Here is a 22,364-nt window from a genome sequence, read left to right as displayed (position 1 = left end):
AGTCAGGAACAAGAAAAAGGTGCCCACACTCACCACTACTATTCAACATAGTTTTGGAAGTTTTGGCCACAGCAATCAGAGAAGAAATAGAAATAAAAGGAATCCAGAATGGAAATGGCTGTCTGGGAAGGCCTTACAAATAACTGTGAAAAGAAGAGAAGCGAAAAGTAAAGGAGAACAGGAAAGACATAAACATCAAACGCAGAGTTCCAAAGAATAGCAAGAAGAGATAAGAAAGCCTTCTTCAGCGATCAGTGCAAAGAAATAGAGGAAAACAACAGAATGGAAAAGTCTAGGGATCTCTTCAAGAAAATCAGAGATACTAAAGGAACATTTCATGCAAAGATGAGCTCAATAAAGGACAGAAATGGTTATGTACCTAACAGAAGCAGAAGATATTAAGAAGAGATGGCAAGAATACACAGACGAACTGTACAAAAAAGATCTTCATGACCCAGATAATCATGATGGTATGATCACTGACCTAGAGCCCGACATCCTGGAATGTGAAGTCAAGTGGGCACTAGAAAGCATCACTATAAATAAAGTTAGTGGAGGTGATGAAATTCCAGTTGAGCTATTTCAAATCCTGAAAGATGATGCCATGAAAGTGCTGCACTCAATATGCCAGCAAATTTTGAAAATTCAGCAGTGGCCACAGGACTGGAAAAGGTCAGTTTTCATTCCAATCCCAAAGAAAGGCAATGCCAAAGAATGCTCAAACTACCGCACAATTGCACTCATCTCACACGCTAGTAAAGTAATGCTCAAAATTCTTCAAGCCAGGCTTCAGCAATATGTGAACCATGAACTTGCAGATGTTCAAGCTGGTTTGAGATAAGGCAGAGGAACCAGAGATCAAATTGCCAACATCCGCTAGATCATTGAAAAAGCAAGAGAGTTCCAGAAAAACATCTATTTCAGCCTTATCGACTATGCCAAAGCCTTTGACTCTGTGGATCACAATAAACTGTGGAAAATTCTGAAGGAGATGGGAATACCAGACCACTTGATATGCCTCTTGAGAAATCTGTATGCAGGTCAGGAAGCAACAGTTAGAACTGGACATGGAACAACAGACTGGTTCCAAATAGGAAAAGGAGTTCGTCAAGCTGTATATTATCACCCTGTTTATTTAAATTATATGCAGAGTAAATCATGAGAAATGCTGGACTGGAAGAAACACAAACTGGAATCAAGATTGCTGGGAGAAATATCAATAACCTCAGATATGCAGATGACACCACCCTTATGGCAGAAAGTGAAGAGGAACTCAAAAGCCTCTTGATGAAAGTGAAAGTGGAGAGTGAAAAAGTCGGCTTAAAGCTCAACATTCAGAAAATGAAGATCATGGCATCCACTTCATGGGAAATAGATGGGGAAACAGTGGAAACAGTGTCAGACTTTATGTTTCTGGGCTCCAAAATCACTACGGATGGTGACTGCAGCCATGATATTAAAAGACGCTTACTCCTTGGAGGGAAAGTTATGACCAACCTAGATAGCATATTCAAAAGCAGAGACATTACTTTGCCAACAAAGGTCCATCTAGTCGAGGCTATGATTTTTCCTGTGGTCATGTATTGATGTGAGAGTTGGACTGTGAAGAAGGCTGAACGCCGAAGAATTGATGCTTCTGAACTGTGGTGTTGGAAGAGACTCTTGAGAATCCCTTGGACTCAAGGAGATCCAACCAGTCCATTCTGAAGGAGATCGGCCCTGGGATTACTTTGGAAGGAATGATGCTAAAGCTGAAACTCCAGTACTTTGGCCACCTCATGGAAAGAGTTGACTCACTGGAAAAGACTCTGATGCTGGGAGGGATTGGGGGCAGGAGGAGAAGGGGACAACAGAGGATGAGATGACTGGATGGCATCACTGACTCAATGAACGTGAGTCTCAGTGAACTCCGGGAGTTGGTGATGGACAGGGAGGCCTGGCGTGCTGCAATTCATGGGGTAACAAAGAGTCGGACACGACTGAGCGACTGATCTGATCTGATCTGATCTGAGACTTGAAAAGAAGAAGTAAAACTCTCACTGTTTGCAGATGACATGAACCTCTACAGAGAAAACCCTAAAGAATCCACCAGAAGATTATTAGAGCTAATCAATGAATATAATAAAGTTGCAGGATATAAAATCAACACACAGAAATCCCTTGCATTCCTATACACTAATATTGAGAAAACAGAAAGAGAAATTAAGGAAGCAATTCCATTCACCATTGCAATGAAAAGAATAAAATACTTAGGAATATATCTACCTAAAGAAACTAAAGACCTATATATAGAAAACTATAAAACACTGGTGAAAGAAATCAAAGAGGACACAAATAGATGGAGAAATATACCATGTTCATGGATCGGAAGAATCAATATAGTGAAAATGAGTATACTACCCAAAGCAATCTATAGATTCAATGCCATCCCTATCAAGCTACTTACAGTATTTTTCAGAGAACTAGAACAAATAATTTCACAATTAGTATGGCAATACAAAAAACCTCGAATAGCCAAAGCAATCTTGAGAAAGAAGAATGGAACTGGAGGAATCAATCTGCCTGACTTCAGGCTCTACTACAAAGCCACAGTCATCAAGACAGTATGGTACTGGCAGATAAGACAGAAATATAAATCAATGGAACATAATAGAAAGCCCAGAGATAAATCCATGCACCCATGGACACCTTATCTTTGACAAAGGAGGCAAGAATATACAATGGAGAAAAGACAATCTCTTTAACAAGTGGTGCTGGGAAAACTGGTCAACCACTTGTAAAAGAATGTAACTAGAACAATTTCTAACACAATACACAAAAATAAACTCAAAATGGATTAAGGATCTAAACGTAAGATGAGAAACTATTTAACTCCTAGAGGAAAACATAGACAAAACACTCTATGACATAAACCACAGCAGGATCCTCTATGAGCCACCTCCAAGAATATTGGAAATAAAAGCAAAAATAAACAAATGGGACCTAATTAAAATTAAAAGCTTCTGCACAACAAAAGAAACTATAAGCAAAGTGAAGTGACAGCCTTCACAATGGGAGAAAATAATAGCAAATGAAGCAATGGACAAACAACTAATCTCAAAAATATACAAGCAATTCCTGCAGCTCAATTCCAGAAAAATAAAAGATCCAATCAAAAAGTGGGCCAAAGAACTAAACAGATATTTCTCCAAAGAAGACATACAGATGGCGAACAAACACATGAAAAGATGTTCAACATCACTCATTATTAGAGAAATGCAAATCAAAACCACAATTTGGTACCATTTCACGCCTGTCAAAATGGCTGCTATCCAAAAATCTACAAGCAATAAATGCTGGAGAGGGTGCAGAGAAAAGGGAACCCTCTTACACTGTTGGTGGGAATGCAAACTAGTACAACTACTATGGAGAACAGTGTGGAGATTCCTTAAATAACTGGAAATAGAACTGCCATGTTACCCAGCAATCCCACTGCTGGGCATACACACTGAGGAAACCAGAAGGGAAAGAGACACGTGTATCCCAATGTTCATCGCGGCACTATTTATAATAGCCAGGACATGGAAGCAACCTAGATGTCCACTGGCAGATGAATAGATAAGAAAGCTGTGGTACATATACACAATGGAATATTACTCAGCCATTAAAAAGAATACACTTGAATCAGTTCTCATGAGGCGGATGAAACTGGATCCTCTTATGCAGAGTGAAGTAAGCCAGAAAGAAAAACACCAATACAGTATACTAACGCATAAATATGGAATTTAGAAAGATGTTAACGATAACCCTGTATGTGAGGCAGCAAAAGAGACACAGATGTATAGAACAGTCTTTGGACTCTGTGGGAGAGAGTGAGGGTGGGGTGATATGGGAGAATGGCATTAAAACATGTAAATTATCATATGTGAAACAAATCGCCAGTCCAGGTTTGATTTATAATACAGGGTGCTCACTGGGATGACCAGTGCTGGTCATCTGGGATGGTGCACTGGGATGACCCTGAGGGATGCGGTGGGGAGGGGTTGGGAGGGGGGTTCAGGATGGGGAAAACATGAACACCCATGGCGGATTCAAGTAAAAGTATGGTAAAACCAATACAATATTATAAAGTAACATAAATTAATTGATTTAAAACAAAAGAACTGGGTCCTCTTCTCAGCCTCCACACACCTGCCCAGCCTGCAGGCCCCCAGGGCACTTCCCATCCAGCCCCAGGCAGAGGGAACATTCCACCTTCAGTGAAACCCTCCAGCTGCCACTTGTGCGTTCACCCAGCACTTACTATCCTGTATTTAGTTCAGTTCAGTTTAGTTCAGTCGCTCAGTCATGTCCGACTCTTTGTGATCCCATGAATCGCAGAATGCCAGGCCTCCCTGTCCGTCACCAACTCCTAGAGTTCACTCAGACTCACGTCCATCAATTCAGTGAAAGCCATCCAGCCATCTCATCCTCTGTTGTCCCCTTCTCCTCCTGCCCCCAATCCCTCCCAGCATCAGAGTATTTTCCAATGAGTCAGCTCTTCGCATGAGGTGGCCAAAGTACTGAAGTTTCAGCTTTAGCATCATTCCTTCCAAAGAAATCCCAGGGCTGATCTCCTTCAGAATGGACTGGTTGGATCTCCTTGCAGTCCAAGGGACTCTCAAGAGGCTTCTCCAACACCACACTTCAAAAGCACCAATTCTTCGGCGCTCAGCTTTCTTCACAGTCCAACTCTCACATCCATACATGAATACTGGAAAAACCATAGCCTTGACTAGACAGACCTTTGGTGGCGAAGTAATGTCTCTGCTTTTGAATATGCTATCGAGGTTGGTCTTAACTTTTCTTCCAAGGTGTAAGCGTCTTTTAATATCATGGCTTCAGTCACCATCTGCAGTGATTTTGGAGACCAAAAAAAATAAAGTCTGACACTGTTTCCACTGTTTCCCCGTCTATTTCCCATGAAATTATGGGACCAGATGCCATAATCTTCATTTTCTGAATGTTGAGTTTTAAGCCAACTTTTTCACTCTCCTCTTTCACCTTCATCAAGAGGCTTTTTAGCTCCTCTTCACTTTCTGCCATTAGGGTGGTGTCATCTGCATGTCTGAGGTTATTGATATTTCTCCGGGCAACCTTTTAGAACTAACACCTGAAAAAGATGTCCTTTTCATTATAGGGGACTGGAATGCAAAAGTAGGAAGTCAAGAAACACCTGGAGTAACAGGCAAACTTGGCCTTGGGATACAGAATGAAGCAGGCCAAAGACTAATAGAGTTTTGCCAAGAAAATGCACTGGTCATAGCAAACACCCTCTTCTAACAAAACAAGAGAAGATTCTACACATGGTCATCACCAGATGATCAACACCAAAATCAAATATACAGTCAACAAAAACAAGACCAGGAGCTGACTGTGGCTCAGATCATGAACTCCTTATTGCCAAATTCAGACTGAAATTGAAGAAAGTAGGGAAAACCACTAGACCATTCAGGTATGACCTAAATCAAATCCCTTATGATTATACAGTGGAAGTGAGAAATAGATTTAAGGGCCTAGATCTGATAGAGTGCCGGATGAACTATGGACTGAGGTTTGTGACATTGTACAGAAAACAGGGACAAGACCATCCCATGGAAAAGAAATGCAAACAAGCAAAATGGCTGTCTGGGGAGGCCTTACAAATAACTGTGAAAGAAGAGAAGTGAAGGGCAGAGGAGAAAAGGAAAGATAAAAGTATCTGAATGCAGAGTTCCAAAGAATAGCAAGAAGAGATAAGAAAGCCTTCCTCAGCAGTCAATGCAAAGAAATAGAGGAAAACAACAGAATGGGAAAGACTAGAGATCTCTTCAAGAAAATTAGAGATCGCAAGGGAACATTTCATGCAAAGATGGGCCCGATAAAGGACAGAAACGGTATGGACCTAACAGAAGCACAAGATATTAAGAACAGTTGGCAAGAATACACAGAATAATTGTACACAAAAGATCTTCATGACCCAGATAATCACGATGGTATGATCACTCACCTAGAGCCAGATATCCTGGAATGTGAAGTCAAGTTGGCCTTATAAAGCATCACTACGAACAAAGCTAGTGGAGGTGATGGAATTCCAGTTGAGCTATTACAAATCTTGAAAGATGATGCCGTGAAAGTGCTGCACTCAACATGCCAGCAAATTTGGAAAACTCAGCATTGGCCACAGGACTGGAAAAGGTCAGTTTTCATTCCAATCCCAAAGAAAGGCAATGCCAAAGAATGCTCAAACTACTGCACAATTGCACTCATCTCACACGCTAGTAAAGAAATGCTCAAAATTCTCCAAGCCAGGCTTCAACAGTATGTGAACCGTGAACTTCCAGATGTTCAAGCTGGTTTGAGAAAAGGCAGAGGAACCAGAGACCAAATTGCCAACATCCACTGGATCATTGAAAAAGCAAGAGAGTTCCAGAAAAACATCTATTTCTGCTTTATTGACTATGCCAAAGCCTTTGAGTGTGTGGATCACAATAAACTGTGGAAAATTCTGAAAGAGATGGGAATACCAGACCACCTGATCTGCTTCTTGAGAAATTTGTATGCAGGTCAGGAAGCAACAGTTAGAACTGGACATGGAACAACAGACTGGTTCCAAATAGGAAAAGGAGTAAGTCAATGCTGTATATTGTCACACTGCTTATTTAACTTATATGCAGCATACATCATGAGAAATGCTGGGCTGGATGAAACACAAGCTGGAATCAAGATTGCCAGGAGAAATATCAATAACCTCAGATATGCAGATGACTATCCTGTATTAAAACCCTCTAAATGGCAAGAAGCAACCGTTAGAACTCTACATGGAACAGCAGACTGGTTCCAAATCAGGAAAGGAGTATGTCAGGGCTGTATATTGTCACCCTGCTTATTTAACTTATATGCAGAGTACATCATGAGAAATGCTTGGCTGGATGAAGCACAAGCTGGAATCAAGATTGTAACTGGAATCAGTAACCTCAGATATGCAGATGACATCACCCTTATGGCAGAAAGCGAAGAAGAACTAAAGAACCTCTTGACAAAAGTGAAAGAGGAGAATGAAAAAGTTGGCTTAAAACTCAACATTCAGAAAAAGAAGATCATGGCATCTGATCCCATCACTTCATGGAAAATAGATGGGAAAATGGTGGAAACAGTGACAGACTTCATTTTGGGGAGCTCCAAAATCACTGCAGATAGTGACTGCAGCCATGAAATTAAAAGATGCTCACTTCTTGAAAGAAAAGTTATGACCAATCTAGACAGCTTCTTAAAAACCAGAGATGTTACTTTGCCAACAAATGTCCAGCTAGTCAAAGCTATGGTTTTTCCAGTAGTCATATATGGATGAGACAGTTGGACTATAAAGAAAGCTGAGCACCAAAGAATTGATGCTTTTGAACTGTGGTATTGGGGAAGACTCTTGAGAGTCCCTTGGACTGCAAGGAGATCCAACTAGTCCATCATAAAGGAGATCAGTCCTGAATATTCATTGGAAGGACTGATGTAGAAGCTGAAACTCCAATACTTTGCCACCTGACACAAAGAACTGACTCATTTGAAAAGACCCTGATGTTGATAAAGATTGAAGGCAGGAGGATAAGCGGACGGCAGAGGATGAGATGGTTAGATAGCATCACCAACTCAATGGACATTGCCTGGGACGAGCCCCGGCTGATCCAGGGTATTCGAAGGAGAGACGGCATAGGCGAAGATCAGGAAACAATTGCTTAATTAAATGTTAATTAAGGATATAAAGAGTAATAGAATGAGGATAGCTCAGTGAAATTCAGTGAAGAAAAGAGGCTGAAATAAGGATAACTCAGTGAGGAAATTCAGTGGAGAAAAGAGGCTGAATAATTCAGCCAGAAGGTAAGAGAAAGAACGACATGGTGAGACCAAGTTTCGGTGAACAAGGCCCCGCACTTTATTTTCCAAAGTAGTTTTTTTTTTTTTTTTCAATTTTATTTTATTTTTAAACTTTACATAATTGTATTAGTTTTGCCAAATATCAAAATGAATCCGCCACAGGTATACATGTGTTCCCCATCCCGAACCCTCCTCCCTCCTCCCTCCCCATACCATCCCTCTGGGCCGTCCCAGTGCACCAGCCCCAAGCATCCAGCATCGTGCATCGAACCTGGACTGGCAACTCGTTTCCTACATGATATTTTACATGTTTCATTGCCATTCTCCCAAATCTTCCCACCCTCTCCCTCTCCCACAGAGTCCATAAGACTGTTCTATACATCAGTGTCTCTTTTGCTGTCTCGTGCACCGGGTTATTGTTACCATCTTTCTAAATTCCATATATGTGCGTTAGTATACTGTATTTATGTTTTTCCTTCTGGCTTACTTCACTCTGTATAATAGGCTCCAGTTTCATCCACCTCATTAGAACTGATTCAAATGTATTCTTTTTAATGGCTGAGTAATACTCCATTGTGTATATGTACCACAGCTTTCTTATCCATTCATCTGCTGATGGACATCTAGGTTGCTTCCATGTCTTGGCTATTATAAACAGTGCTGCGATGAACATTGGGGTACATGTGTCTCTTTCCCTTCTGGTTTCCTCAGTGTGTATGCCCAGCAGTGGGGTTGCTGGATCATAAGGCAGTTCTATTTCCAGTTTTTTAAGGAATCTCCACACTGTTCTCCATAGTGGCTGTACTAGTTTGCATTCCCACCAACAGTGTAAGAGGGTTCCCTTTTCTCCACACCCTCTCCAGCATTTATTATTTGTAGACTTTTGGATCGCAGCCATTCTGACTGGTGTGAAATGGTACCTCATAGTGGTTTTGATTTGCATTTCTCTGATAATGAGTGATGTTGAGCATCTTTTCATGTGTTTGTTAGCCATCTGTATGTCTTTTTTGGAGAAATGTCTATTTAGTTCTTTGGCCCATTTTTTGATTGGGTCGTTTATTGTTCTGGAGTTGAGCTGTAGGACTTGCTTGTATATTTTTGAGATTAGTTGTTTGTCGGTTGCTTCGCTATTATTTTCTCCCATTCTGAAGGCTGTCTTTTCACCTTGCTAATAGTTTCCTTTGATGTGCAGAAGCTTTTAAGGTTAATTAGGTCCCATTTGTTTATTTTTGCTTTTATTGTCAATATTCTGGGAGGTGGGTCATAGAGGATCCTGCTGTGATGTATGTCGGAGAGTGTTTTGCCTATGTTCTCCTCTAGGAGTTTTATAGTTTCTGGTCTTACGTTTAGATCTTTAATCCATTTTGAGTTTATTTTTGTGTATGGTGTTAGAAAGTGGTCCAGTTTCATTCTTTTACAAGTGGTTGACCAGATTTCCCAGCACCACTTGTTAAAGAGATTGTCTTTAATCCATTGTATATTCTTGCCTCCTTTGTCGAAGATAAGGTGTCCATATGTGCGTGGATTTATCTCTGGGCTTTCTATTTTATTCCATTGATCAATATTTCTGTCTTTGTGCCAGTACCATACTGTCTTGATAACTGTGGCTTTGTAGTAGAGCCTGAAGTCAGGTAGGTTGATTCCTCCAGTTCCATTTTTCTTTCTCAAGATCGCTTTGGCTATTCGAGGTTTTTTGTATTTCCATACAAATTGTGAAATTATTTGTTCTAGCTCTGTGAAGAATACTGTTGGTAGCTTGATAGGGATTGCGTTGAATCTATAAATTGCTTTGGGTAGTATACTCATTTTCACTATATTGATTCTTCCAATCCATGAACATGGTATATTTCTCCATCTATTAGTGTCCTCTTTGATTTCTTTCACCAGTGTTTTATAGTTTTCTATATATAGGTCTTTAGTTTCTTTAGGTAGATATATTCCTAAGTATTTTATTCTTTCCGTTGCAATGGTGAATGGAATTGTTTCCTTAATTTCTCTTTCTGTTTTCTCATTATTAGTGTATAGGAAGGCAAGGGATTTCTGTGTGTTGATTTTATATCCTGCAACTTTACTGTAGTCATTGATTATTTCTAGTAATTTTCTGGTGGAGTCTTTAGGGTTTTCTATGTAGAGGATCATGTCATCTGCAAATAGTGAGAGTTTTACTTCTTCTTTTCCAATTTGGATTCCTTTTATTTCTTTTTCTGCTCTGATTGCTGTGGCCAAAACTTCCAAAATTATGTTGAATAGTAATGGTGAAAGTGGGCACCCTTGTCTTGTTCCTGACTTTAGAGGAAATGCTTTCAATTTTTCACCATTGAGGATAATGTTTGCAGTGGGTTTGTCATATATAGCTTTTATTATGTTGAGGTATGTTCCTTCTATTCCTGCTTTCTGGAGAGTTTTTATCATAAATGGATGTTGAATTTTGTCAAAGGCTTTCTCTGCATCTATTGAGATAATCATATGGTTTTTATTTTTCAATTTGTTAATGTGGTGTATTACATTGATTGATTTGTGGATACTGAAGAATCCTTGCATCCCTGGGATAAAGCCCACTTGATCATGGTGTATGATCTTTTTAATGTATTGTTGGATTCTGATTGCTAGAATTTTGTTAAGGATTTTTGCATCTATGTTCATCAGTGATATTGGCCTGTAGTTTTCTTTTTTTGTGGGATCTTTGTCAGGTTTTGGTATTAGTGTGATGGTGGCCTCATAGAATGAGTTTGGGAGTTTACCTTCCTCTGCAATTTTCTGGAAGAGTTTGAGCAGGATAGGTGTTAGCTCTTCTCTAAATTTTTGGTAGAATTCAGCTGTGAAGCCGTCTGGACCGGGGCTTTTGTTTGCTGGAAGATTTTTGATTACAGTTTCAATTTCCATGCTTGTGATGGGTCTGTTAAGATTTTCTATTTCTTCCTGGTCCAGTTTTGGAAAGTTGTACTTTTCTAAGAATTTGTCCATTTCTTCCACGTTGTCCATTTTATTGGCATATAATTGTTGATAGTAGTCTCTTATGATCCTTTGTATTTCTGTGTTGTCTGTTGTGATCTCTCCATTTTCGTTTCTAATTTTGTTGATTTGATTTTTCTCCCTTTGTTTCTTGATGAGTCTGGCTAATGGTTTGTCAATTTTATTTATCCTTTCAAAGAACCAGCTTTTGGTTTTGTTGATTTTTGCTATGGTCTCTTTTGTTTCTTTTGCATTTATTTCTGCTCTAATTTTTAAGATTTCTTTCCTTCTACTAACCCTGGGGTTCTTCATTTCTTCCTTTTCTAGTTGCTTTAGGTGTAGAGTTAGGTTATTTATTTGACTTTTTTCTTGTTTCTTGAGGTGTGCCTGTATTGCTATGAACTTTCCCCTTAGGACTGCTTTTACCGTGTCCCACAGGTTTTGGGTTGTTTTGTTTTCATTTTCATTCGTTTCTATGCAAATTTTGATTTCTTTTTTGATTTCTTCTGTGATTTGTTGGTTATTCAGCAGCGTGTTGTTCAGCCTCCATATGTTGGAATTTTTAATAGTTTTTCTCCTGTAATTGAGATCTAATCTTACTGCATTGTGGTCAGAAAAAATGCTTGGAATGATTTCTATTTTTTTGAATTTACCAAGGCTAGCTTTATGGCCCAGGATGTGATCTATCCTGGAGAAGGTTCCGTGTGCACTTGAGAAAAAGGTGAAATTCATTGTTTTGGGATGAAATGATCTATAGATATCAATTAGGTCTAACTGGTCTATTGTATCGTTTAAAGTTTGTGTTTCCTTGTTAATTTTCTGTTTAGTTGATCTATCCATAGGTGTGAGTGGGGTATTAAAGTCTCCCACTATTATTGTGTTATTGTTAATTTCTCCTTTCATACTTGTTAGCATTTGTCTTACATACTGCGATGCTCCCGTGTTGGGTGCATATATATTTATAATTGTTATATCTTCTTCTTGGATTGATCCTTTGATCATTATGTAGTGACCTTCTTTGTCTCTTTTCACAGCCTTTGTTTTAAAGTCTATTTTATCTGATATGAGTATTGCTACTCCTGCTTTCTTTTGGTCCCTATTTGCATGGAAAATCTTTTTCCAGCCCTTCACTTTCAGTCTGTATATGTCCCCTGTTTTGAGGTGGGTCTCTTGTAGACAACATATGTAGGGGTCTTGTTTTTGTATCCATTCAGCCAGTCTTTGTCTTTTGGTTGGGGCATTCAACCCATTTACATTTAAGGTAATTACTGATAAGTATGTTCCCCTTTGCCATTTACTTTATTGTTTTGGGTTCGAGTTTATACACCCTTTCTGTGTTTCCTGTCTAGAGAATATCCTTTAGTATTTGTTGGAGAGCTGGTTTGGTGGTGCAGAATTCTCTCAGCTTTTGCTTGTCTGAAAAGCTTTTGATTTCTCCTTCATACTTGAATGAGATCCTTGCTGGGTACAATAATCTGGGCTGTAGGTTATTTTCTTTCATCATTTTAAGTATGTCTTGCCATTCCCTCCTGGCTTGAAGAGTTTCTATTGAAAGATCAGCTGTTATCCTTATGGGAATCCCCTTGTGTGTTATTTGTTGTTTTTCCCTTGCTGCTTTTAATATTTGTTCTTTGTGTTTGATCTTTGTTAATTTGATTAATATGTGTCTTGGGGTGTTTCTCCTTGGGTTTATCCTGTTTGGTACTCTCTGGGTTTCTTGGACTTGGGTGATTATTTCCTTCCCCAGTTTAGGGAAGTTTTCCACTATTATCTCCTCAAGTATTTTCTCATGGTCTTTCTTTTTGTCTTCTTCTTCTGGAACCCCTATGATTCGAATGTTGTAGCGTTTAATATTGTCCTGGAGGTCTCTGAGATTGTCCTCATTTCTTTCAATTCATTTTTCTTTTATCCTCTCTGATTCATTTATTTCTACCATTCTATCTTCTAATTCACTAATCCTGTCTTCTGCCTCTGTTATTCTACTATTTGTTGCCTCCAGAGTGTTTTTAATTTCACTTATTGCATTATTCATTATATATTGACTCTTTTTTATTTCTTCTAGGTCCTTGTTAAACCTTTCTTGCATCTTCTCAATCCTTGTCTCCAGGCTATTTATCTGTGATTCCATTTTAGTTTCAAGATTTTGGATCAATTTCACTATCATTATTCGGAATTCTTTATCAGGTAGATTCCCTATCTCTTCCTCTTTTGTTTGGTTTGGTGGGCATTTATCCTGTTCCTTTATCTGCTGAGTATTCCTCTGTCTCTTCATCTTGTTTAAATTGCTGAGTTTGGGGTGTCCTTTCTGTATTCTGGCAGTTTGTGGAGTTCTCTTTATTATGGCGTTTCCTCACTGTGTGTGGGTTTGTACAGGTGGCTTGTCAAGGTTTCCTGGTTAGGGAAGCTTGTGTCGGTGTTCTGGTGGGTGGAGCTGTATTTCTTCTCTCTGGAGTGCAATGAAATGTCCAGTAATGAGTTATGAGATGTCTATAGTTTTGGGGTGACTTTGGGCAGCCTGTATCTTGAAGCTCAGGGCTGTGTTCCTTTGTTGCTGGAGAATTTGCTTGGTATGTCTTGCCCTGAATTTATTGGCCCTTGTGTGGTGCTTGGTTTCTGTGTCAGTATGGAGGCATTTGATGAGCTCCTGTCAATGAATGTTCCTTGGAGTCAGGAGTTCCCTGGAGTCAGGGTTTGGACTTAAGTCTCCTGCTTCCGATTATCGGTCTTATTTTTACAGTAGTTTCAAAACTTCTCCTTCTCTACAGCACCATTGATAAAACATCTACATTAAAGATGATAAGTTTCTCTACAGTGAGGGTCACTCAGAGAGGTTCACAGGGTTACATGGAGAAGAGAAGAGGGAGGAGGGAGTTAGAGGTGACCCAAATGAGATGAGGTGAATCAATAGTGGAGAGAGTGGGCTAGCCAGTAGTCACTTCCTTATGTGCACTCCACAACTGGACCACTCAGAGATGTTCACGGGGTTATACAGAGAAGAGAAGAAGGAGGAAGGTAACAGAGGTGGCCAGAAGGATAAAAGGGGGGAATGAAAAGGAGGGAGACAGATCCAGCCAGTAATCAGTTCCCTAAGTGTTCTCCACCATCTGGAACACACAGAAATTCACAGAGTTGGGTAGAGTAGAGAGGGGTTAGGGAGGAGACACAGGCGACCTGGTGGAGAAAAAAGAGGGTCCAAAGGGAGAGAGAGCAGTCAAGCCAGTAATCTCACTCCCTAGTGAAAAATGGGTCCTGAGGATTGGGTCCTTAAAGGTACAAAATTGGTAACAAATACATAAAAGCAAAAATCAAAAATCTAGAGTAGAGTTTGGAATTTCAAAAATACGATGTTAAAGAAAAGAAGAAGGAAAAGAAAGAGAGAAAGAACGAACAAACAAAAACAAACAAGGTCGCGAAAATTATAAAGAAAGTACAGGTACAAAACTGATAACTAATACCAGAAAGCGAAAATTAAAAATCTAGAGTAGAGTTTGGAATTTCAAAAATACGATGTTAAAGAAAAGAAGAAGGAAAAGAAAGAGAGAAAAAACGAACAAACAAAAACAAACAAGGTCGCGAAAATTATAAAGAAAGTACAGGTACAAAATTGATAACTAATACCAGAAAGCAAAAATTAAAAATCTAGAGTACAGTTTGGAATTTCAAAAATACAATGTTAAAAAAAAAAAAGAAGAAGAAAAATAAAGAGAGAAAACAAACAAACAAATACGAACAATGTCACAAAAATTATAAAGAAAATACAGGTACAAAATTGATATCAAATACCAAAAAGCATAAATTAAAAATCTAGAGTAAAGTTTGGAATTTCAGATATACAATGTTATATAAAAGAAGAAGAGAAAGAAACAGAGAAGAAGAAAAAAAAAGAAAAAAAAAAAGTCACAGATATTATATAAAAAAAAACTATAGGTACAAAATTGATAACATATACCAAAAAGCGAAAATTAAAAATCTAGAGTAGAGTTTGGAATTTCAAAAATACAATGTTAAAGAAAAGAAGAAAAAAACAAAAACAAAAACAACAACAACAAAAAAAAACAAGGTCAAAAAATTATAAAATATATATATGTGAAGTTTGCTGAAGAAGAAAAAAATAGGGTCTTTTTTTTTTTTTTTTTGCAAAGTAATAGGTTATAAAAGTGAAAATTAAAGGAACAATAGAGGACTTAAATTTTTTTTTTTTTTTAGTTAAAAAAAAAAAAGAAAAAATGATCGTAAAAATAATAAAAATATATCTAGGAATTTTTTGTTTTTTTTTTTTGTGGGTGTTGTGGGTTCAGTTCATTTTTGGCTAGTTCCTTGGTCAGATTTATGTTTCTCAAGATCTATAGGCCCCTTCCTATGTAGTCCGTAGTAACCACAGGGTTTTGATCTATTGCCTGTAGGTTCCAAGGCGTTTCCCTCTGTTATATCTTCTTCTGTTTGCTAGTCTCTTCAGTATCTGGTTTCCGCCCTGACTCAAAGGGCACGGTGGAGGACACTTTTTTTTTTTTTTTTTTTTTTTTTAGGCTTACTTGTTCAGTCGCGCTGTGGGGATGGAGGGAGGGATGCTGCAAACAAATAACACTGGCGTGGGCTCGCAGTGCCTCAGCCACCCTGGGTCTGCCCCCGCTCACGGCGCGTGTAGCCTCCCTGTCCACACTGCTCGGACTCTAGGTTGTTCTGCCGGGAACAATCCGAGGCTGGCCCTGGGCTGCATGCACCTCCCGGGTCCAAGCCGCTCAGGTTCAGGCACTCGGGTAGTCCTCAGAGGCGCAGACTCTGTTGGGCCTGCGTTTTGTGCTCTTCCCAGGTCCGAGCGCCAATTTGCTCTTCCCAGGCGAGCGCCAATGCTGCGACTTATCGCCTCCCCGCCACTCGGTTATCTGGATGTAAAACCGGCGCACCTTCTCAGGCAGATGTTGACCGTCCAGACCCCCAAGAAGTTTTAGTTAGCAAAGAAGCCTACTTACAATTTTATAGATAATGTCTCTCTGGGGCTGCGATTGCCCCCTTCCAGCTCTGGCTGCCTGTCACCGGAGGGGGAAGGTCTGCAGCCGGCTATCTCTGTTCAGTCCTTTGTTCCGTGTGCGGGCCTGGCGGTCTTAGGTTAGGGCTGGCTTTTCGCGTGGTAGGTATCCCACAGTCTGGTTTGCTAGCCCAAATTATTTCGCTCAGATAGCGCTCAGGGTATTCAGGCCAGATTCTTACTCTCAGCGATGCAGCCCACGCCGCGCCTCCCTGCCCAGCCCCGGTTTGCTAATGGCGGATGCAGGCGTCTGCGCTGCTTCTCTGCTGGGGGAGTTACCGTAGGGCTCGCAATCTGCGAGTTTTAAATTGTTTATTTATTTTTTCTCCCTGTTATGTTGCCCTCTGTGCTTCCAAAGCTCGGCACAGATTCGGCAGTGAGAAGGTTTCCTGATGTTTGGAAACTTCTCTCTTTTTAAGATTCCCTTCCCGGGACGGAACTCCGTCCCTCCCTCTTTTGTCTCTTTTTTTTTGTTTGTTTTTAATATTTTTTCCTACCTCCTTTCGAAGAGTTGGGTTGCTTTTCTGGGTGCCTGATGTCCTCTGCCGGCATTCAGAAGTTGTTTTGTGGAATTTACTCGACGTTTAAATGCTCTTTTGATGAATTTGTGGGGGAGAAAGTGTTCTCCCCGTCCTACTCCTCCGCCATCTTGGCTCCTCCCCTCCCAAAGTAGTTTTTATACCTTAAGTTATGCATAGAGGATAATGGGGGAAGGGGTAGAGTCAGGCAGCAAGCCAGGCTTTCTTCCTGCAAACTTATCATATGCAAAAGCTTAGGTGATTTGCATCATCTTCTGGCCCGGAGGCCTGTTAACATTTTAAGACCTTTTCTTCAGAAAACTTATTTTTCTCTAAAGGTGATTGGTCAGGAGCCACCCTCCAAAAGCATTAGATAAAGCTGCATTCCTACAGAGCAAAGCTGTGGTGGGCTATAACAAGAAAAAGAATTAACTCAAGGGTCCCAGGTTACAAACATTAAAGCTACTACTTACACCAATTATATTAATCAATACACTGCCAGGGACACAGCAGGTAAGGGATATGGAAACTTAGCAGCAAACATTGGCCCAACAAGTGAAAATCCCTTCGCCAATACAATTTCTAATCAATCTTTTAACTACTCAAAAGAATCTGTGTTTAGACAGTTTAGAACATCTCCTGCCTCTCACAGTTGGGAGGTTCTGAACAATCACATGTGGCCGGAAAAACCTATTCAGGCAGGCTAGAGGGCTTCCAAGGGAGTTTGTAGGTTGAAACACTGTCACACCCAGGAATTATTAACTGGAGCTGTAAGCTAACTCTTTTTTCAGAGAGGTAGTGGGGGACAGCCCCCCCCCGGTAAAGTCAGAGGTATAGGTGAAAGCACAAAGCAGAAAGTAGGCAGACTCTGGTTTTGGGGGTAGATTGCTCGAGAATTTCCAGGGAGACTCCTGAGGCTTGATCCCGCCTTTGCGTATGCCAAGCCTCCTTCATCATGACCTTTGCCAGGGGCGGAGCTCGCTCCCCGCAGGACATGAGTTTGAGTAAACTCTGGGATTTGGTAATAGACAGGGAGGCCTGGCATGCTGCAGTCCATGGGGTCACAAAGAGTCAAACACAACTCAGTGACTGAACTGAACTGAGCTGCTGACCTTTTCCCAGCTCTCTGTCTTAACAAGCTCCATGTAGAGACAGGTTCCTTACAGGCAGGAATGAGAGCTGAGTGTCCTAGTCTCCCTTAATTCTGCCCAGTGTGGGTCTTCCCCTCTCCTGGCTGACCATCTTGCTTTGTAAACTAAGAGGTTTTGTGCAATGACATCTCTAAGGACATCGATCTCAGGGCACACAGCATGGCTTTAATAAGTGCAGCTGGAAGGACTCATTGGCTTCACCAAGGTGAACAACAGCAAGATGGAGTAGATGTGGATGCTGCTTCAGAAAAAGCAAGTTTGTGAGACTTTCAGAAAGACCCATCTAGACTCCACCAGAGGTCTCGGTCAGCATGTATTAGGACACATTATACACAGAAAAACATCAGAGTCTTTCACCTCAGGGATTCAGTGGTCTAACAAGAACTACCAACAAAAATTTCAGACACAAATTAAGAGTCAGATTCCAGATACCTAGTTTCAAATTCAAGTTAATCCTACATGTGGGTCTAAGTATTCATTCTACTAAGCATCAATGAAGCAATGTTAATGTTTGAGGCCATATGCTGGTGAGGAATAAATCACTTTGAAATTCTAGACATTAGTAAGAATTTCAAACCAGTGGAATGACAAGCAAAATAAACCAACAAGGCCTTTCCACAGAAGTCACATGCCAGTACTAAAAACTTGGCTTCTAGTGAGCCTTAAACAAATGATGGAGGAAAAGAACTGGCAGCCAAGTAGCAGGTCATTTAGTCCCATTCTCCAATTTAAAAGGCATGTATCCCTCTGGGTCATCCCAGTGAGGGATGGGATGGGGAGGGAGGGAGGTTGGAGGGGGGTTCAGGACGGGGAACACATGTACACCTGTGGTGGACTCATGTCAATGTATGGCAAAACCAATACAATATTGTAAAGTAATTAGCTTCCAAAAAAAAAATAAGTAAAAAAAAAGAAAAAAACCTCTAAAGTCTTACACGGAATAAAAAAAGAACTAGAAGGTGAGGAGAGGAGAAAAGAGATGTCAGGCAGAGGGGACAGCATGAGCCAAGCACTGGAGGTGAGTTTGGGACCAGCATGGATGACTGGGGGAAGTCTGAGGTCTTGTGCCCTGGACAACTTTAAGAAAAGGCTATGTCTAAACCACAGGGCTGTGCGCATAGAACATGTGATGCCAGAGGCAGGGTGAGCCTCCTGTAATTTCACAAGGTCACTCTAGACTCAAGATTATGCAGAACATTTCCCCCTGACACTTAAATCAAAATAAATAAATAAATAAAAGAAGAAGAAAAAAAATTAAAAGCATGCATCATCTTTCTTCTTTTTAAATATTTATTTATTTATTGAGCTGTGTCAGGTCTTAGTTATTTTATGCAGCATCTTTTATTTCAATGCAGACTCTCAAGCTGTGTGTGCAGGCTCTGGAGCATACAGGCTCAACATTTGTGACCCAGGGGCTTAGTTACTCCATGGCATAAGAGATCTTAGTCCTCCAACAGGGATAAAACCCATGTCCACTGCATTGCAAGGCAGATTCTTAAACACTAGACCACCAGACCACCCTATTCATCATCCTTCTTATCCCTGGGGTCTGGATTCAGCAACTATGAGTAGCAGGGGGAAATCTGCCATCTATCACTCACTCCCTAAGCACAGACCCTGCTGTCCTCCACACAGTGGAAGCACCTGCTCTATTTTCCTGTCCTGACCTCAGCATGATGCAAAATTTCTCTATAATGGAACTTCTGTGAGGGGAAGGGAGGGGAGAGAGAGACACCAGGCAGAACGAGCTGAGTCTCCCAAAGTACAAAGGCTTTCCTGAGCTCTCTTCCCTGGTCTCTACAGAGTTCCTGGAAAGCATAGATGATAGAAAACAGGAGTAAACTCACTGTTCGAACAAGTGCCTGCTGATTTCTGCATCCACTGTGCTGAGTGGATCGTCCAGAAGGTAGATGTCTGCATCCTGATACAGGGCTCTAGAAAACGTAGAGAAACTTCAGGAGAGGACACTTCACACTCCCTGAGTCTCATCTCTGAATCGTGACAGTGTTTGAAAACTCTTTATATTCATTCCAAGAGCCTAGGGAAAGAGCCAAGACCCTGCTTGACACAGGCCCACCCGGTGAGCAGGGTCTCTGCGCTCATGTCCACTAGGAGCCATGGAGAAGGAGGGGCAGGATGACAACTGAAATGCCATTTACCTGGCGAGGCTGACCCGGGCTTTCTGCCCCGCCCTCAGTGTGGTTCCCTGGTCTCCTACGACAGTTAGATCTCCATTCTCCAGAAACTGTAAATCCTATAGAGAGAGAGAAAAGGGGAAAAACCAAAGAATTAAAACGTGTTGTCCTCCTGCTATCTTAGCCCTTCAGCATTAGTACTTCATACAAGTGTTTGATCAGCAGCAGTGTGCTTATTTTCATAGCAACTAAATTGTAACTTTGAACATTAAAAAAAAACAAAAAACAAAAAACTTCTCATGGCTTTTAATGTGTTTTCATTCTATAATTTTTTCACAGCATTTATGCATTTAACCATTATAACAGGCATTTATTGAGCATCAACTATACAGCAGGCATTGTTCTGGGCACAAGAATTCAGCCATGAGGAATCAAAGGCTCAGAATTTCTTTCCACGGTGGGAGACGGATGATATGGAAAGTTAACCTGAGCACAAGTGCTGAGGACAAGAAGGAAAAGGAAGCCAGATCAGGCAGATGGAAAGTAAAGGGGGAGAAGTGAATCCACACTGGGGTGTGAGGGCTCTGCTCAGAGTGGGTGTGAGCAGATCTGGGCAGTGGGGGGAGGAACTCAGGCAGACCTGGAGAGGCTGCTCCACACAAAGGGAGGGGCGAGTAGAGGGGCCACGGGGAGATGCCCAAGGGGTTCAGGACAAGCAAGGAAGCCAGGAGAGCAAAGCAGAGTAAGAATGAGGGGAGTGAGGGCTGAGACAGAGCAGGAGGAGCCTGGGGTCACTCCAATAAAGGAGTAAAGGGAGTATTGACATGGTCTGAGATTTTTAAGAAATCAGTCCTGTCCTTTGTGGAAAACACACAATAATGGGAGAAAGGTGAGGGCAGATACAAGCGAGGAGGCTACTGGAATAATCTAGGTGAGAGATGACAGTAGCCAGGACCAGAGTGGAAGTAGCAGGAATGGAGAGAGGGGATCACACTCCAGACACACTTGGAAGGTGGAGTCTGGAAGACCTGCTGACGGGACAGGTGTGGGCTATAAGAGAAAAGGACTATGGTTTCTGGGGTGAGGAAGGGGAAGGACAGGGTCTCCATTTACTGAGTTGGGGAAGAAGGTGGAGGCGGGTTTAGGAGACTTCTCTTGTGGACAAGCTGAGATGACCTCCCAGTGGTGTCACAGTGCAGCTGGACATGCAGGTGTGAAGGTCTGTGCTAGAGGCACAGGTATCAGAGCTGGTGGCCCATGAGGTGAAGGCACAGGTCTTACTTTATCAAGGAGTAAATGTTTCTTAAACAAAACATTTTACTGATCTCAGCCTCAGCTTCCCACGCTCTCTGAAGAGATAATACATGACCTGTGTCTTCCATAGTGATACTTAAGGCACGTGGTAGACTGACAAGATCAGTGCAAGAAATGGAAGAATAAAAAATAAGCATATGAAAAGATATTCAACCAAAATGTCATTAGGAAATTACAAATCAAAACTAGATTACTATATATCTATTAGACTGGCTAAAATTCAAAACACTGAAAACACCAAATGTTGAAGAGGGTGTGGAGCAACAGGAACTATAATTCATTACTAATGGGATTTGAAATGGCACAGCCATTGTGGAAGATATTTTGACACTTTTTTTTACAAAGTTTAACATGGGGCTTACTACATGATCTAGTAATCATTCTCCTAGATATTTGCCCATATGAATTGAAAATTTATGTCCACATAGGAACCTGTACCTCAATACTCATATCAATTTCTTTCATAATTTCTAAGAACTAGAAGCAAGAAAGATGGCATTCACTAGCTCCATTTAGAAACAAACTGAGGTGCAACCATACCATGGGATATTATTTAGCAATAAAAATAAATGAGTTATCAGGCCATGTGGAGAAATCTTAATGCATTTGACTAAATTAAAGAAGCCAGTCTGAAAATGCTTCATTTTCTTAAACACTATGAAAAAGGCAAACTATAACTACATGAAAAAGATCAGTGACCACTAATGGTTGAGTGAGGAGGAAAGACGAAGATGCAGAGCACAGATTTTTTAGGACAGTAAAACCTCTGTATGATAATGTACTACTGAATGTATGACATTATGTATTTGTCAAAACCCATAGAAATGTACAATAAAAAATGAACTTTAATGTCAAGTGTGGATTTTAGTTAATAATAATAAATTGTTTTGGGTTCATCTATTGTAACAAATATACCACACTAATGCAGATGATAATAGCAAAAACTGGGAAGGGGTAATCAGAAGATGGAGTGTATGGGAACTCTGCAGTGACTGCTCAATTTTTCTATAAACATAAAACTGCTATAAAATAAAGCATAAAAGAAAAAAAGACGGAACAGTCTGGACATGAAAAATCAAAGGGAAAGAAACAGTGTGCTCAAGGGACACCAAGAAAAACTGCTGGACTAAGTAGATTCTTGTTCATGGAAGCAGGAAAAACTCAAAGCTAAGAAGGATATGAAGTTTCAACTTGAGAATCTGGGAATCTATCAAAAGTTATAATTTAACATTATTTAAGAACTAAATAGACAAATCAGAGTATCTGGTGGGAGTGGGAGGGAGAGAAAATAAGAACATCCCCAAATGACAAGATAACAACCAAAGTTTATGTTACACAGCATTATATTACAAATTGTAGATTGCCTGTAATTACCACTGGACAGATCCTGGCACAGACAAAC

At 40.5% G+C, this 22,364-nt stretch overlaps 1 protein-coding gene across 1 annotated transcript in view; it reads right to left on the bottom strand.

Moving 5' to 3' along the window:
• Positions 1-22,364, bottom strand: part of LOC147361871 (ATP-binding cassette sub-family C member 4-like) — a 448,560-nt gene that overhangs the window by 167,319 nt on the left and 258,877 nt on the right. The window contains exons 21-22 of the mRNA XM_086328628.1: positions 19,673-19,767; positions 19,361-19,447 (exon numbers count right to left, since the gene is read on the bottom strand). Of these exons, the coding sequence (XP_086184754.1) occupies positions 19,361-19,447; positions 19,673-19,767 (182 nt within the window). The remainder of the gene's footprint in view (positions 1-19,360; positions 19,448-19,672; positions 19,768-22,364) is intronic.

This window comes from Bos grunniens, chromosome 12, assembly GCF_055505025.1.
Source record: "Bos grunniens cultivar Pamir isolate PY7600 chromosome 12, Bosgru_T2T1.0, whole genome shotgun sequence".
Taxonomy (NCBI): Eukaryota; Metazoa; Chordata; class Mammalia; order Artiodactyla; family Bovidae; genus Bos; species Bos grunniens.
The sequence above is the reverse complement of the archived record's forward strand: the minus strand, read 5'-3'. Positions and strand labels throughout refer to the sequence as shown.